The following is a 14,148-nucleotide window of genomic DNA, read 5'->3' on the forward strand; positions in this document are numbered from 1 at the left end:
AACTGCCACACGCCCCACGGATCCATGACGTACCCCACAGTGTGCGTCTCAGCTGGACAAGTGGGTTCTCCGGGTTCTCTGTTGAAAAAATTTTGTCGATAGCATTGAACGTCCAGGTTACCAGATCCATAATCTTAATTTACGTTCAGAAGATGTGTACCAGGCACTTCAGACACACAGAGAGCGAAGCAGGAGGAAGGAAAAATGGGAGAGGGAAGACAAGCAGCCACCTCGAGCGAGAGCCAGAGGAAAAAAAAAAAAAAATCTTGGTGCATTGATAGTAAAGCTTATTCTGATTCTTTTCGTCCTGAGCATTTAATTGAATTGTTGAACTTGTGTTGACCTGCATATGATAAATAAACACTAAACTAAACTAAGGTGTGGAAGAATAGTCAGTATTAAAAATGTAAACTCGTCTTAACTTTTATGAACACAGTGTGACAGAAAGAGCATGTTATTGTCCCTTTAGTTTGAGTTTTAGTTTTGTCGTTCTCAGCCCTCACCTTGCGGTCGAGTCTGTTCCAGCGGGTAAACAGGGCGTGTTTGCAGAGGCGTGAAGGCGTCCCTAAATCTCGCCTGCGCCCTGTTGATGTGTTGACCACTTCCAACTGTGAGTCGCCCAGCGTCCAGTTGATGCTAACGCACGTGGCCTTCCCCTGCTGTTGGCACTCTGCGTTGCTCAGGCCTGCGAGGACAGCACAATCCATCCAGTTAGTCTTCCAAAGATGATTCATACAGTTCTTACTTGGAAATAACATTTGATACAAGAAAGTGTAAAGCACCTGTTGGTCGATGTCAAACATCCACTTTGTTGTTTAACCTTCCTCCACCCTTGCCTCACTCTCCCCCTGGCTAATGACAGACATAAGGTTTTGCAGCGCTGCAAATAACCCAACCTGAGCCTAGAGGGAATGACTGCATGACTGTGTACGGGGAGCTTTGATACACCCCCAGAGAGAGAGAGAAACGCTTGAAAAAGGAGGGCTATCAATCAAGTAGGCCATGTGCCTTTGTGTGGGAGCTTGTCTGCTCTTGTGTCCCTGCAGTTAACAGAGCTGGAGGTGTATGTACAGCAAATGTTATCTCCATTCACAAAGATAGACTGTTGCCTCAGTCAAACTGGTGCCATGTTACTAACTCTCTGCCTTGTTCTTTGGAAATAATTAACCCCACCAGCAGGGATCAGTGGAGGGAAGTGAAAAAAGGGGAGAGTAGAAGAAGAAATGAGACTCGGCTCCAGGTAGAGAATTAACTGTCTTCAGGTGTTGTCAAGTGGTTGAAACGCTGACTGCATGGTGGGAAACAAATCAGGAAAAAAATACGTCTCTGAAAGGTCCTGATGCTGCTCAATAATCCCGGTATTGTCCAATAATCCAAGCTTCCTTTGTTAAAATCAGGTCTGTCTTGTAAATGAGTCCGTGAGGCTCAATGGGACTAACCTGTATACATAAAGGTTGAATGTGAAAGAATGAAAGGTAGAAAAATCAAAAAAGTTTGAGTCAGGTCCTCTGGAAGGATTCTTCTTGTTGAAACGTTTTGTCTTTAATCCAAAAGACTTCTTCAGACTGAGGAGCTGCAACAAACTCAGTCTTATAAACATCACCTCCTCATAGTGGATCAACCAGTTTGCTGATGAGTCAGAACTAGTTGCTCACATGCAAAAGGAGGACATTAGTCTAATCATTAGTGTCCTGATGGCCACTTGCTATTCACAGAGGGCTCAGTGATACTAGGAGGCTGCAGACAGGCAGAGTGAAAAAGGTCAAACCATTCTTAAGATCAGTTAATCACTGAAAATGTCTAATTTTAAATTTGAGTATAATGAGTCCATTTAGAAAAAAAGCCTTTAGAAAAACTTCATACTAGGTAAAGGTGCTATTTCTACAGCTGTGGAACTGATGATCCTGGCTGTTGTTAGCTCCATGCGGTGGTACTCGTAGATTGTCCTCCGCCTTGATACTAGGAATAGCAGCATTGTAAGCAGGGGACAGTTGAACACAGAGGCCTCCACCTCTGTTTAAAGAATGGACTCTTGACAAAGATGGTTTCCTTTTCTCCTCTCTCTAACCAACATTCCTCTCTATCAAGGATGTAAATGGTAAATGGACTGTACTTATATAGTGCCTTTCTATCTAGTCAAGATACTTAAAGCGCATTGCACTATCTGTGCCCTCATTTACCCATTCATACAGCACTTTACTAGATTAATCAGTGCTTTAGATCACATTCATACACCGATGGGACACACATCGGAGGCAATGAGGGGTTCAGTGTTTTGACCAGAGACACTTCAACATGTGACTGCTAGTGGAATCGAACCCCCGACTCTTGCATTTGTAGTGGACTAGGCCCATGTCAAAAACTAAGTCTAAGGTCAAAAATATTGACCTTAAGAACCTTGTGGGACAGGAACTGTCATTTTATTGATTTGAATCCAGAAATGCAGGTTCACCCATCCTGAGACTTTCTCTCTTGAAGATTCATGTGAAAGAACACTCTCTTTTTTATTATCATTACTGTTTTACAAATGTTGATAATCAAAATGTCTTAGTTCAAACCATTTTAGATGTTGCAGTGAACTAATCAATTTTATTAACTGTGTAATGATTTTTCTCATGCAAAGTTAGAATTCATGTTGAGGTCTGTTACAGATTTTTATGCATTTTCTGATTTCTGCCTTTGAATGAGCAAGTGTAAGTTGGTCCAAGGTTGGAGTCAAATGCAAAACAAGTTGTTGGAACGAACTATCATGTTTTTAGAATCCTCTCAGACGTAAATATAGAGGTTTTTGGCACCTGTTTCTGAAACGCGCCAAAACAAAACTCTCTCTGTCTGTGAGAACATTTCTGATCGTTTCATAACAATTCTTGCTGTCTTCTAACCTCTTACGTCACAAAACACACCCCGTCTGGTTGTTTCTGGCCAATGGGAGACTCCCGTATGAACCGGGAAAAAGAGCTCTTTAAATTGTCGGTACTTCCTGGTCTACTCAGTTCTGTTAGAAGTTCTGTAGAAGCCTCTGCTCGAGATCTGTGCGGAGAAGCCCAGTTCTGTGAGAGACGGGATGATCCTGACATGACAACAGAGCTCTTCCGAGTTCCATGGGATTATAACATTTTCACTCGCCACTACTTCTGACGATTCACAGCATCCTAAGGAGACGCTGGACAGGTAGCGTTAACGGAGCTCCATATCTGCTGATTAACTTCAGAAAGGTAACGAGTCAAGTTTCCTACCAAGCGTACCGGGGAGAGCTGGGTTCTGACGGAGAGTGTCGGTTCTGGTGAACACTTCCCCTCCCATACCATCTTTACTCCCTCTAAACTTCTTTCCCATCTTTAAACTTTCTATCAAGTAGATATTCTTCCAGATATTTAGAAATGTCTGTGTAAAATGCTCATCCACATCCGTGTGGGTAAAAGATCATAATTGTACAGTTTCATAAATGTCTGTGGTGAAGCAACGGAAAAATCATGGCCGTATGATTTTTCCTGATTGATTGCTTATGTTGTTATTTTCATAATTTGCCAAATTAATGTAAATGTTTGATGTTAAACTTTGATTCTGTAAATAAATGACCGCATTCATTTTGATGGGTCAAATATAAATGACGTCTCACGTTTGCATTTCCTTAAATTCAATGCACGTTTTATTCAGTCCAGAAAAATGAGGAATCCGTGTTAATTGATGAATATATCTGAGCATCTGTTCATCTACACATTGGAGGACGACTGCTCTAACCACTCAGCCACAGCCGCCCAGATGTGAACATCTTCATCCCTGAAAGAGTGATCACTGGCCTGCAGATGAGTGTAGACCGCAGAGTCCTGGCCTGATGATGTTGATCTTCTGTGCTGGGCCATCCTTTTGGCCAGTGGCTGTTTACTTTCCCCGATGTAAGACTGATCACCCTCCTGATACTGAACAGCATACACAATATTACTCTGTTTGTGCCAGGGGACTGGATCTTTGGGATGAACTAGTCTCAGAATCTGTCCAGAGGACCTGACTTAGTTAGATGTCTTTGAAAGGGTTTTTACAAGACCAAGATCCCAGTTATTTTTTCTAATTACACCCAATTCTGTAGCCTAAAAGCAAACAAAGCACATAGCAAATACATTATTTTCAGTGTTATTTTTCAAGCATCTTATTAGTAGTCATATTTGCCATTTAATTTAGGTTAATTAAAAGAAAACAGAACACTTACAATAAACATGCAAGTCAGGGTTATTTGTCTTGACTGCATAAGGGTGAATATACTGTTTAAATTACAAAGAACAAAATCAAAGGCCTACCATTCATTTAGGGAATGCATATTTGAGAAAGTTAATTCTATTTTGGTCATAATCTTGTAAACATTTTGAATGCTACTATGAAATATGAAATATTGCAGTCTGTATATTAGGGCTCAGAGTATGAGTCATGCATGGATCTGAGCTTCTACCAGGTCAGGTTTTTGGTCTTATCTGTAAATTTCTGTTGACTAATGGCAGCCAGCTTGAGCTGAGCTGACTTTTAATGTTATTCAGTTGTAAATGTGTACTCACGGATAACTTTCCGAGTTTTATTATTATCTGTCCACTTGTTCTTGAGATACTTTGTCCAAAATTTCAAACAAAAATGTGTGGCACTCAAAGTACGTGTTGGAGTTGACTCTCAGTTACCTCCTTGCCAAATATCACATGAACATCTGTTAAATTCACTGAGTTGTAGCCACTGTTGGGCTGTCCATCCATCCATCCATCCATCCATCCATCCATCCATCCATCCATCCATCCATCCATCCATCCATCCATCCATCATTTTCTGCTTGTTCCGAAGTTAGGTCTCAGGGGCAGCAGCTTGAGCAGGGAGGTTCAGATATCTCTTTCCACAGCCACCTCTTACAGCTCTTCTGGGAGGACCCCAAGGTGTTCTCAGAGCAACTGAGAGACATAGTCTCTCCAGCATGTCCTGAGTCTTCCCTGGGGTCTCCTCCCAGTCGTACATGCCCAAAGCACCTCCCTATGGAGGTGCACAGGAAGCATCCTTACCAGATGCCCGAACCACCTCAGCTGGCTCCTCTTGATGTGGAGGAGCTGCGGTTCTACTCTGAGCCTCTCCAGATAACTGAACTTCTCACCCTATGAGAGAGTCCAGCTACCCTACAGAGGAAACTAATTTCAACCACATGTATCCACAATCTCATTCTTTCTGTCACTACCCAGAGTTCATGGCCATAGGTGAGGGTAGGAAGGCTCCAAAAGGTGCAGCCAATGGTTACATTCTGAGATTTAATGAAAGTGTTTAATGGTTGTCTTAGTATGACATGGTAATTTTTTCCCCATTCCTTAGGCCACATGTGTCAAACTCAAGGCCCAGGGGCCAAATGTGGCCTTCGATGGCATCTTTTCTTGCCCCAAGATGATATGTTAAATGTGAAATACTTTTATTACCTGACTTTTTATCAGTATTCTTTGATTAAGGTGTTGAAAGCACAACGGAGAATGTCAAATGAGACCAATCAAACACTTGTTGAGGAAGTCACAACCAAGAAAAGATGTTGGGTATCTGATTTGAGTTAAAGTAGTTTCTGAAACTGGCTCTTAGTTTGAAAAAAGGTTTTAATTTTGGCCCTCTTTTGTAAGTGAGTTTGACACTCCTGCCTTAGGCGAACGTCTGCAGTGTTTCCTTTTGTCTTGTTCCAAAAGAAACGACGGACTTTACGTGTCAGAGCGAAATATTCTCAGTCACAACTCTTTGTGGCGTGAACATTCAAAGCCCAGCACCCTCTGGCCGTCCACATTATGCTCCACCATGAACTATTTTTACAAAAGAATGGCTGTGCGGATTCTAGTTTGATTTCCAACCCAGTTATTTATTGTGTCATGCAGGACCTTTTTTTAGCGACTGGTGAACAGCAGATGCCTCTGATCTCATCATCTGACAGACAGCTTGTTATAATACAAAAAGCTGAGCTACAATGCCACAATGCGTGCCGAAGATCATCTCCCCTCGTTTCCACACTCATTTTCCCATCTTTACTCTTCCATTCACCGCTCTCACCTCTTCTTTTCCGTTGCTCTGCGGAGCTGGAATGAATAACCTGCCACAGTAACAATCCTCCAAGTCTCTTATTACCCATCTCTCCTCTCTTTGAACAAAAGAGTCTCCTATCCATCCTGTCCCTTTCCCCTTGCTCTCGCTCCATTCATGGCTCATTTCATCCGTTCGATGGGCTTGACTCCTGTGTTTCTGTAATAGCCAATTTGATTTTTCCTTCATTGAGAACTTGATCAATGTCTCCTCTGGGAAGTGCTCAGCAGACTCAAAGGAGGTGGAATTAGAGCATCTGGCTGCAGGGTTTATTCCTAAACATACATGTAACTTTTTGATTCTACCCCATAGTTCATGCTGCATTTGAATGGTGAGGTTCAATTCAGTTTATTTATATAGCTCCAAATCACAACAAAGTTGTCTCAGGGCACTTTACAGGAACATTCACAAACATAAAAGCCAATTAGTAAAGTTCTCTATCTAAGGGATCCAGCAGACAAGTTGAATCTTGGCTTTGTTGCAGTCTCCCATCCTGAGCAAGCACAGTGGCAACAGTGGAAAGGAAAAACTCCCTTTTAAAAGGAAGAAACCTCCAGCAGAACCAGGCTCAGGACAAGTGGCCATCTGCTTTGACCGGCTGGTTTGAGAGGACAGGAAGGAGAGACAGACGAACAGGTGTAATATTATAAATCAACAAGAGGTAAATGGTAAATGGACTGCACTTGTATAACACCTTTCTATCTGATCAAGATACTCAAAGCTCTTTACAACACAATCTATGTCCTCATTTACCCATTCATACAGCACTCTACTAGATCCATACAAAGACTAATCAATGCTTTATCACATTCATACACGATGGGACACACATCAGAGACTATGAGGGGTTCAGTGTCTTGCCCAGGGACACCAACATGTGACTGCTGGCGGAACTGAACCCCCAACTCTCCCACTGGAGTACAACTGCTCTAACCACTCAGCCACAGCCGCCCCAGTGAGTACAACAAAAGCTCACCAACAGGGCCGGCCCAAGGCATAAGCAAAGCGGCTGCTTAGGGCCCCAGGGCCAGTAGGGGCCCCCGAAGCGGAATTGAATTTTTTTTTTAGTAATGATTTCTATATGATTCTATTTAATATTTTAAGTTCAGCTTTTGCAAATTGTTGCATACATGTACATAGTTTTAAGAACTAATTATTCAACTTTAAATTTCTTTTTTAAACAATTTTATGTGGTTTCAAGCAATTGTTTATTTGCATTATTAAATATTTCCTTGATTTTATTTGTATATTTTATTTAATTTTGACTGTTTTTGCACAATTTAATTATTGTAATTTTTTTGCATCTAAGTTATTTTATCTGTTGTTTGTTGTTGATCTTGCACTACAAATTATTTATATAATTACTGTTGCAGTTCTTTGGAACTAAAATAAACCAGATTAAATTTTTGATGTAAAATACACTGCACACTGGTGAATGATCTGATCATCTGACTGTTGATTGCAATAATCCACATTATTAGCAGAAATAGAGGGCCCCAAACCCAATTACGCTTAGGGCCCCATGGAGGCTTGGGCCGGCCCTGCTCACCAACACCTATATTGTAGTCTGAATGGTGGATTACAGACTGCAGGTTCAACAATTTCTTAGTTAATCTGACAATTAAAAAATGTGGAGCCATTTTAAAAAATGTCCATTGAAGCTGCTGTAAAGATTCAACATGTTACTGCTCTTTTATAAACTTCAACAGTAAGTTCAGACCTGGTTTTGTAATAATCTAAGATGTGAAAGTTTTCAGAAATATCTACCGACTTTATTTTAAAACCTCAGGCTATGATCTTTATATACTAAAGTTTGAAAACACCCCCCCCCCCCCCCAGTTTTTTAGAACTTAAACATTTAGGTCGTGACAAATTTCCTCAAATTATAAACAATAATTTGAGCCATGATGGAATAAATAATGTATTAAAGAAAGAGTTCAGAGCTTAGCCACGACGAGCGTCAACGGACGTTTGAGTGTGTTCACTTCGCACTATGAAGAGATGTGAGAAAAGTGAAGGACAAATGGAGAAAAAGTTTAAAAATGTCTGTTTAAAAAAAAAAACTGTGTAAAAACTGTGAGGGTAAAAAGGACTGCGAAACATTTGGACAGTTTTGAGAATGTATGACATCATCACGATGAACATTTTGCGTCAAAATCTCAAAAAATCATTGAAACCTCAATGGTGACTGAGTAAAATGTGTATAAAATGTTTCAAAAAGTCAACAGGAGTAGAGAACTACGATAGAAATGAACGATTGCGCAATAGTAAAAGTGCTAAGGTGTTCGGACCAGTGCCGATGTCACCAAAGGTTCAAGGTGTTGCTAATCATTGATGATCAACAGACTCTTCAGTTTTTAGGCTTTGTGTTCAGCTGTGTTGCTATAATTCCTACAATAACGTACCTGTTTGTCAACAGTGTCAGGTTTTTATCTTATTAAAGTTTATAAGTTCTCCTGTAGTGACTGTTAAAGGTTAAATGTACTGCTCCAGCTGTAACTCGAGAGCAGAACAACCTCAACATGACGGATCAGTTGAAGTTTAAAGACAACTTTACATGTTACCTTTTTAATGAAACTAAATAAAAATCCATGCAGCTCCTGTATGACTTGTTGCGTGACATTAACTGTTAATGTGAAATTGATTTGGAACAATGTTTTCATTTTCTGTTTGAACAAAAAGGTTCAAATGTCTTCTGACGTTTATGCTACAAGATGCGTAACATGTTGAAGTAAAAAACTCTTTTTCAAAGAGCGCTATTAGAAAGTTTCTATTAAATGTTGATGTTTCCATTCCCCTAATTAATCAAATAAATGAATAAATCAACCCAACAAAGTCCCAGTTTCTGTTTGCCACGTGGCAGGACGACAGTCAAGGACAAGTCTATCGATGTGTTTAGTGCGGGGCCCTCAGGGTTCAGGTGGAGCTCTTTGGCTGGCTGCGATAAGAGCAGGCCCCGCGATCCTCTGCAAGTTCCCCTGCGGCCCTGCTTTTAAATAACCCCACATTTACAAAAGCTGGAGGACCTCATCAGAAACAATGAAAGGGTGACAGAGAGGGGAGAGATCTGAATGCAAGCAAAGATCTGTTTGTCTTTACACCCCCCACCCCCCCACCCCACCCCACACACACACAAACACACTCCTTAGCCCATTTCTCTCCCCCTGTCCAGGTCTTCCTACAGATTGACTGGCTGTCTGATAAGAGCTGTGATTACATTGATTTGGTGTAGGACCATCTCCTCTGTCTGTCCACCTCCTCCCCTGCCTTCACCCTCGTACCCTTCAACAGACATTGCTACTCAGAGCGGGACAGCTGTGAAGATCTGATGGATTGGACACAGAAAATACGGTCATTGTTAAGCACACCAGACAAAAGTTTAAAACGTTCGGATAAGACTTCATGAAACGGTGTGAAGGACACTGCAGTGTCAGGCTGATGTTGGCAAACAGGGAACACGATCTACCGCTGTGTTCAAAAGATGCTTTTTGGCCCCCGTTGCATAACGTCCATCCATATGTGCACGTTAACTTGAAAAATAAGGGAAGTACCGACTTCCATTTTGGTGTGTGGAAACATATAGGTGTAAGAAAGGTTCCTTTCAAAAACTGGGTCACAATGTCAAAATCCAAGATGGTTGCCGTCATATATGTCTGTCCGTATTGTGAGTTGGATAACTTGAAAAATAGACAATATGCTAACTTCCACTTTGGTGTGTGACTGTGGTCCCTATCAAAAATGAAGTCAAAATGCAAGATGGCCACCACTATATATATATATATATATATATATATAGACCCTTTCCAAAAAATTTGAATATCATGCTAAAATTGTTTAACTTACAAAATTCCATTCAAAAAGTTAATCCTTACTAGACGATAGATTCAGGGTCCACAATTTAAATGATTTCAAGTATTTATTTGTTTATTGTGGAGACATTAGCTCACAGTTCTCAGTTGTTGCAGGAAAAAAAGAGAAATAAATTAGGATCACAACAAATCAATCAAAATATGGTACTTTCAAAACAATGTGTCAGTCTTCAATACTTGGTTGGGACTCCCTTTACATTAATCACTGCCTCGATGTGACATGGCATTGAAGCAATCAGTCTGTGGCACTGACTGGGAGTTATGGAAGCCCAGATTTCCTTGTTGCTTGCTGTCAGCTCTTCTTTGTTGTTGGGTCTGGTGTTCCTCTTTTTCCTCTTGAGAATACCCCAAAGATTCTCAATGCGGTTTAGGTCCGGAGAGTTGGCTGGCCAGTCAACCACTGTGGCATGGGCATCAAACCAGGTTCTGGTGCTTCTGGCAGCATGGGCAGGGGCCAGGTCCTGCTGGAAGATGAAATCTGCATCTCCATACAGATCCTCAGCAGAAGGAATCATGAAGTCCTCTAAAACATTCTGGTAGACTGTTGCGGTGACCTTGGATTTAAGAAAGCAGAGTTTACCAACACCTGCACCGGACATTGCACCCCACATCAAGACTGACTGTAGATATTTCACACTGGACCTCAACCAGTATGGGCTCTGTTCCTCACCCTTCTTCCTCCAAACCCTTGGACCTTGATTTCCGAATGAAAGGCACACTTTACTTTCATTGGTAAAGAGGACCGAGGAACCCAACAGTTGTAGCCCATCTCCCAGATGTGTCTAAATGTGGTGATTTTGAAGCTGTGACTCCCGCCTCATTCCACTCTTTCTGGATCTCTGCCAGATTCTGGAATCTTCTCTGTTTGATAATCCGCTGAAGCCCACGGTCCACAGTCATCTCTTTTGCTGGTGCATCTTCTCCTGCCACATTTTGCCCTTCCACTAGACTTTCCATTGATTTGCTTGGACACAGCACTCTATGAACAGCCAGCCTCCTTAGCTATGAACTTTTGTGGCTTACCCATCTTATGGAGGGTATCAATGATGGTCTTCTGGCCAGTTGTTATGTCTGCAGTCTTCTCCATATTGAATCGAACTGAGACATTTGAACCAAACTGAAGCAATTTAATGACACATGGGGAAGCGTGCAGGTTATTTGAGTTTAGTAAATGACTAGTGTGTCACACTCAGTTTAAAACATTCATGACCTGCAACATTTGGGCTGATTTCTCCAGAGTATTCTGTTTTTTTGAAATCCTGTTTTCGTGTATTTCATGAGCTGGAAACCCAAATTATGTAAAAATAAACAAATAAATACTTGAAATTGTTAAAATTGTGGGCCCTGAATCTATCATCTATTAAATATTAACTTTTAGAATGGAATTATGGGAGTTAAACAAATTTTCCATGATATTCAATTTTTTTGGAAAGGGTCTGTATATACATATATGCATAAACTGCAAACATATACTTCTCAAATCCCTCAGTGGTGGGGGACATCAGCGCACCGCTTGTTATTGTGAATATTCATCAGTATAACATTTATTAAAGATAATTAAAAAAATCCAGTTTCACTACATTATAATTTTCAACTGCTAAATCTTTCACATTCTTGTTTTATTTGCTGCATCACTAACATGATGGTGTTTCTGTCTGTCTCTGTCCTTGTTCTCATCAAAGAACTCAACAACCAAACGGGCCTTACATCTACACACTTGTCTGCCACTCGCCACTCCGACTGTCCCAGATGTGAAGCGAAGGCTGATGTTGTTTCTACATGCCGGGTGTCATATACCTGCACTCGCCTTTACCACAAATAGAAGACTTGGGTCTCTGGAGTTTGAGAAGCTTACTCATCAAACATTTCAGTTGTTGCTTGTCTGGCTGGAACAATGAATGTCTAGAATTGCTGAGAAACATGAGTCTGTGAGGTGTTTGTGTGATGGTGTTACTTGTGATCAAATGTGGGGCATTCGTCCTGACGTTATGTTTTGTCAAAAGACTTGAATTTCTTGGTATGTCTAGGTGGGACACTGCGTTAGAAAAGAACACCATCTTAAATCCACTCATTTATTTTTTGTACCCAGTCAGAATTGCTGGGGGGCGGAGCTTATTTCCAACAGTCCACGGATGACATGTGAGGTACAGGCAGCCAGTCCAATTATCTTTAACTGTTTCCTGTTGTGAAGCAAGAGGGAGAATTAGAAATACCTTCTGTCCATCCATCCATGCACGTTGTGTGCATGAAAACTTGAAAAATAAGTGAGGTACTGACTTCCATTTAGGCTAAGATTGGGTTGCCGAGTCGAAATCCAAGATGGCCACCACCATATCTATGTAAACTGGCAACGTCAATTATCTGAGGAAACTATGCTTTCTGGATTTTTTATTTTTTAAATGTTTTGTTTTGTTAAACAATTGGGGTGGCTGAGGATTAATCTATGGGGGCCCAGGCCACCATTGGCCACCCTCTGGCTCTGTTCTTCACAGTGTAACTCCTACACACTTGACAATTTTTCACCAAAAACATTGTTTACTTGCATCTTAAAAACTACAAACACTCATTACTCAAATCCCTCAGCCACGGTGCACAGCTTGTTTATGGAGGAACTACAAAACTCTTGATCTGACCCGAACAAATCATGAATTAGTGGGCTTGTGCTTGTCAGTCATTTTGTGCAAGGAAAACATCATATCCTTGTTTTTACTAAATAGTTAAACAGTTCTAAGTAGTATTTTTTAACAAGTAGTTCTATTTATTTTTAAATTATGTTCAAATAAGACAGTCGAACCACAGCTTTAAATAAATAAAAAAATACAGTTTTCCACCACCACGTAAGTTTTATGATTGACTGAAAGGAGGCAAAGATTTCCATCTTGAACCAACATTTAGCTAAAGCCTCCTTTACACTGGAGTACACCTCTCCTTCGCTCTCCCCAGTATGGACAACCCAGTAGAACTTGGCTAGATTGCAGCACATTTGGAAAACGTTCATCAGTGTAAGGCAGGCAGGATACTGGCATATCTTTAGGTTTTTCCTCCAACACTCTGGTCCCTGATGCTCTCCTGATCTCTACATGTTAAAAACATCACATTACCTTGTGGTATGGCACAAATTAAAACAACCTGTTATCTGTTACCATGCAAAAAAATCTCAATCTGCCAGTACACACATTGAGTGGCCCATGTCCCCTGTCGCTGAAAGTTTGAAGTTTTCAAGATGAGTGTTTTCTGAACTGGAATTAAACAGGGATTGCAAGTAAACCTTCATGTTTTTGGTGCAAGATATTCAACTGGTAGGAGTTACACCAACTGGTACACCGTGGAGAAGAACAGAGGGAGGTTTCTTTTTTTTATTTGTCTGAAGCAGAACAGAGTGACGGAGCCTGGTGAGTGGAGGGAAACATTTTAACCATGACCATGCACAATGTAGGAGCCAGGGGTGGCCAAAACAGGGTGGCCACAGATTAGTCTTTGGCCCCTCCAAAGGCCACCCCAGATCATATGAGGAAACCATTTAAGCAATCTAAAAACTAGAAAGCACAGTTTCCTTAAATGATTTGTAGCTGGTTTATATACAGTGGTGTCCATGTTGAATATTGATGTGGAAACCCAATTTTCAAAAAGAACATTTCTTACATCTAGATGCAGCCACACACCAAAATGGAGTCAGTACCACAGTTATTATTTGAAGTTTCCTGATGCATGCTCAATAATCCAGGTAGAAAAATCTAAAAAAGTTAAATCTGGTCCTCTGGACATTCAAAAAAAACCAAAACAAAGCAAAACAACAAAAAATGTAGAAACGTTTCGTCTCTCATCCAAGAGACTTCCTCAGTCTGAGGTGCTGTATTCATCTCAGTCTCTTAAATAGCACCTTCTCAGAGTGGATCAACCAGTTTGCTGCTGACAACCAAAATCAGCTGATCACATGCTCAAGAAGGACCATCAGCCTAACAATGGATCATTAGCACACTGATGGCTGTTTACTGTTCACAGAGGGCTGAGTGATACTAGCAATCACAGCATTGTAAGAGGGGGACAATTGAACCCGGAGGCCTCCACCCCTGTTTAATGATGGACGATTTCTTTTCACAAAGATGGCCTCCTTTACTCCTCTCTCAAACCATCGTTCCTCTCTATCCAGGATGTGAACATCTTCATCCCTGAAAGAGTGACCGCTGGCCTGGAGATGAGTGTA

At 41.1% G+C, this 14,148-nt stretch overlaps 1 protein-coding gene across 1 annotated transcript in view; it reads right to left on the reverse strand.

The window, feature by feature from the left end:
- adarb2 (adenosine deaminase RNA specific B2 (inactive)) overlaps positions 1–14,148 on the reverse strand; it is a 150,143-nt gene that overhangs the window by 6,146 nt on the left and 129,849 nt on the right. The window contains 1 exon segment of the mRNA XM_037694423.1: positions 498–685. Coding sequence (XP_037550351.1) covers positions 498–685 — 188 coding nt within the window.

Source organism: Nematolebias whitei, chromosome 20 (genome assembly GCF_014905685.2).
Source record: "Nematolebias whitei isolate Nwh7 chromosome 20, NemWhi1, whole genome shotgun sequence".
NCBI lineage: Eukaryota > Metazoa > Chordata > Actinopteri > Cyprinodontiformes > Rivulidae > Nematolebias > Nematolebias whitei.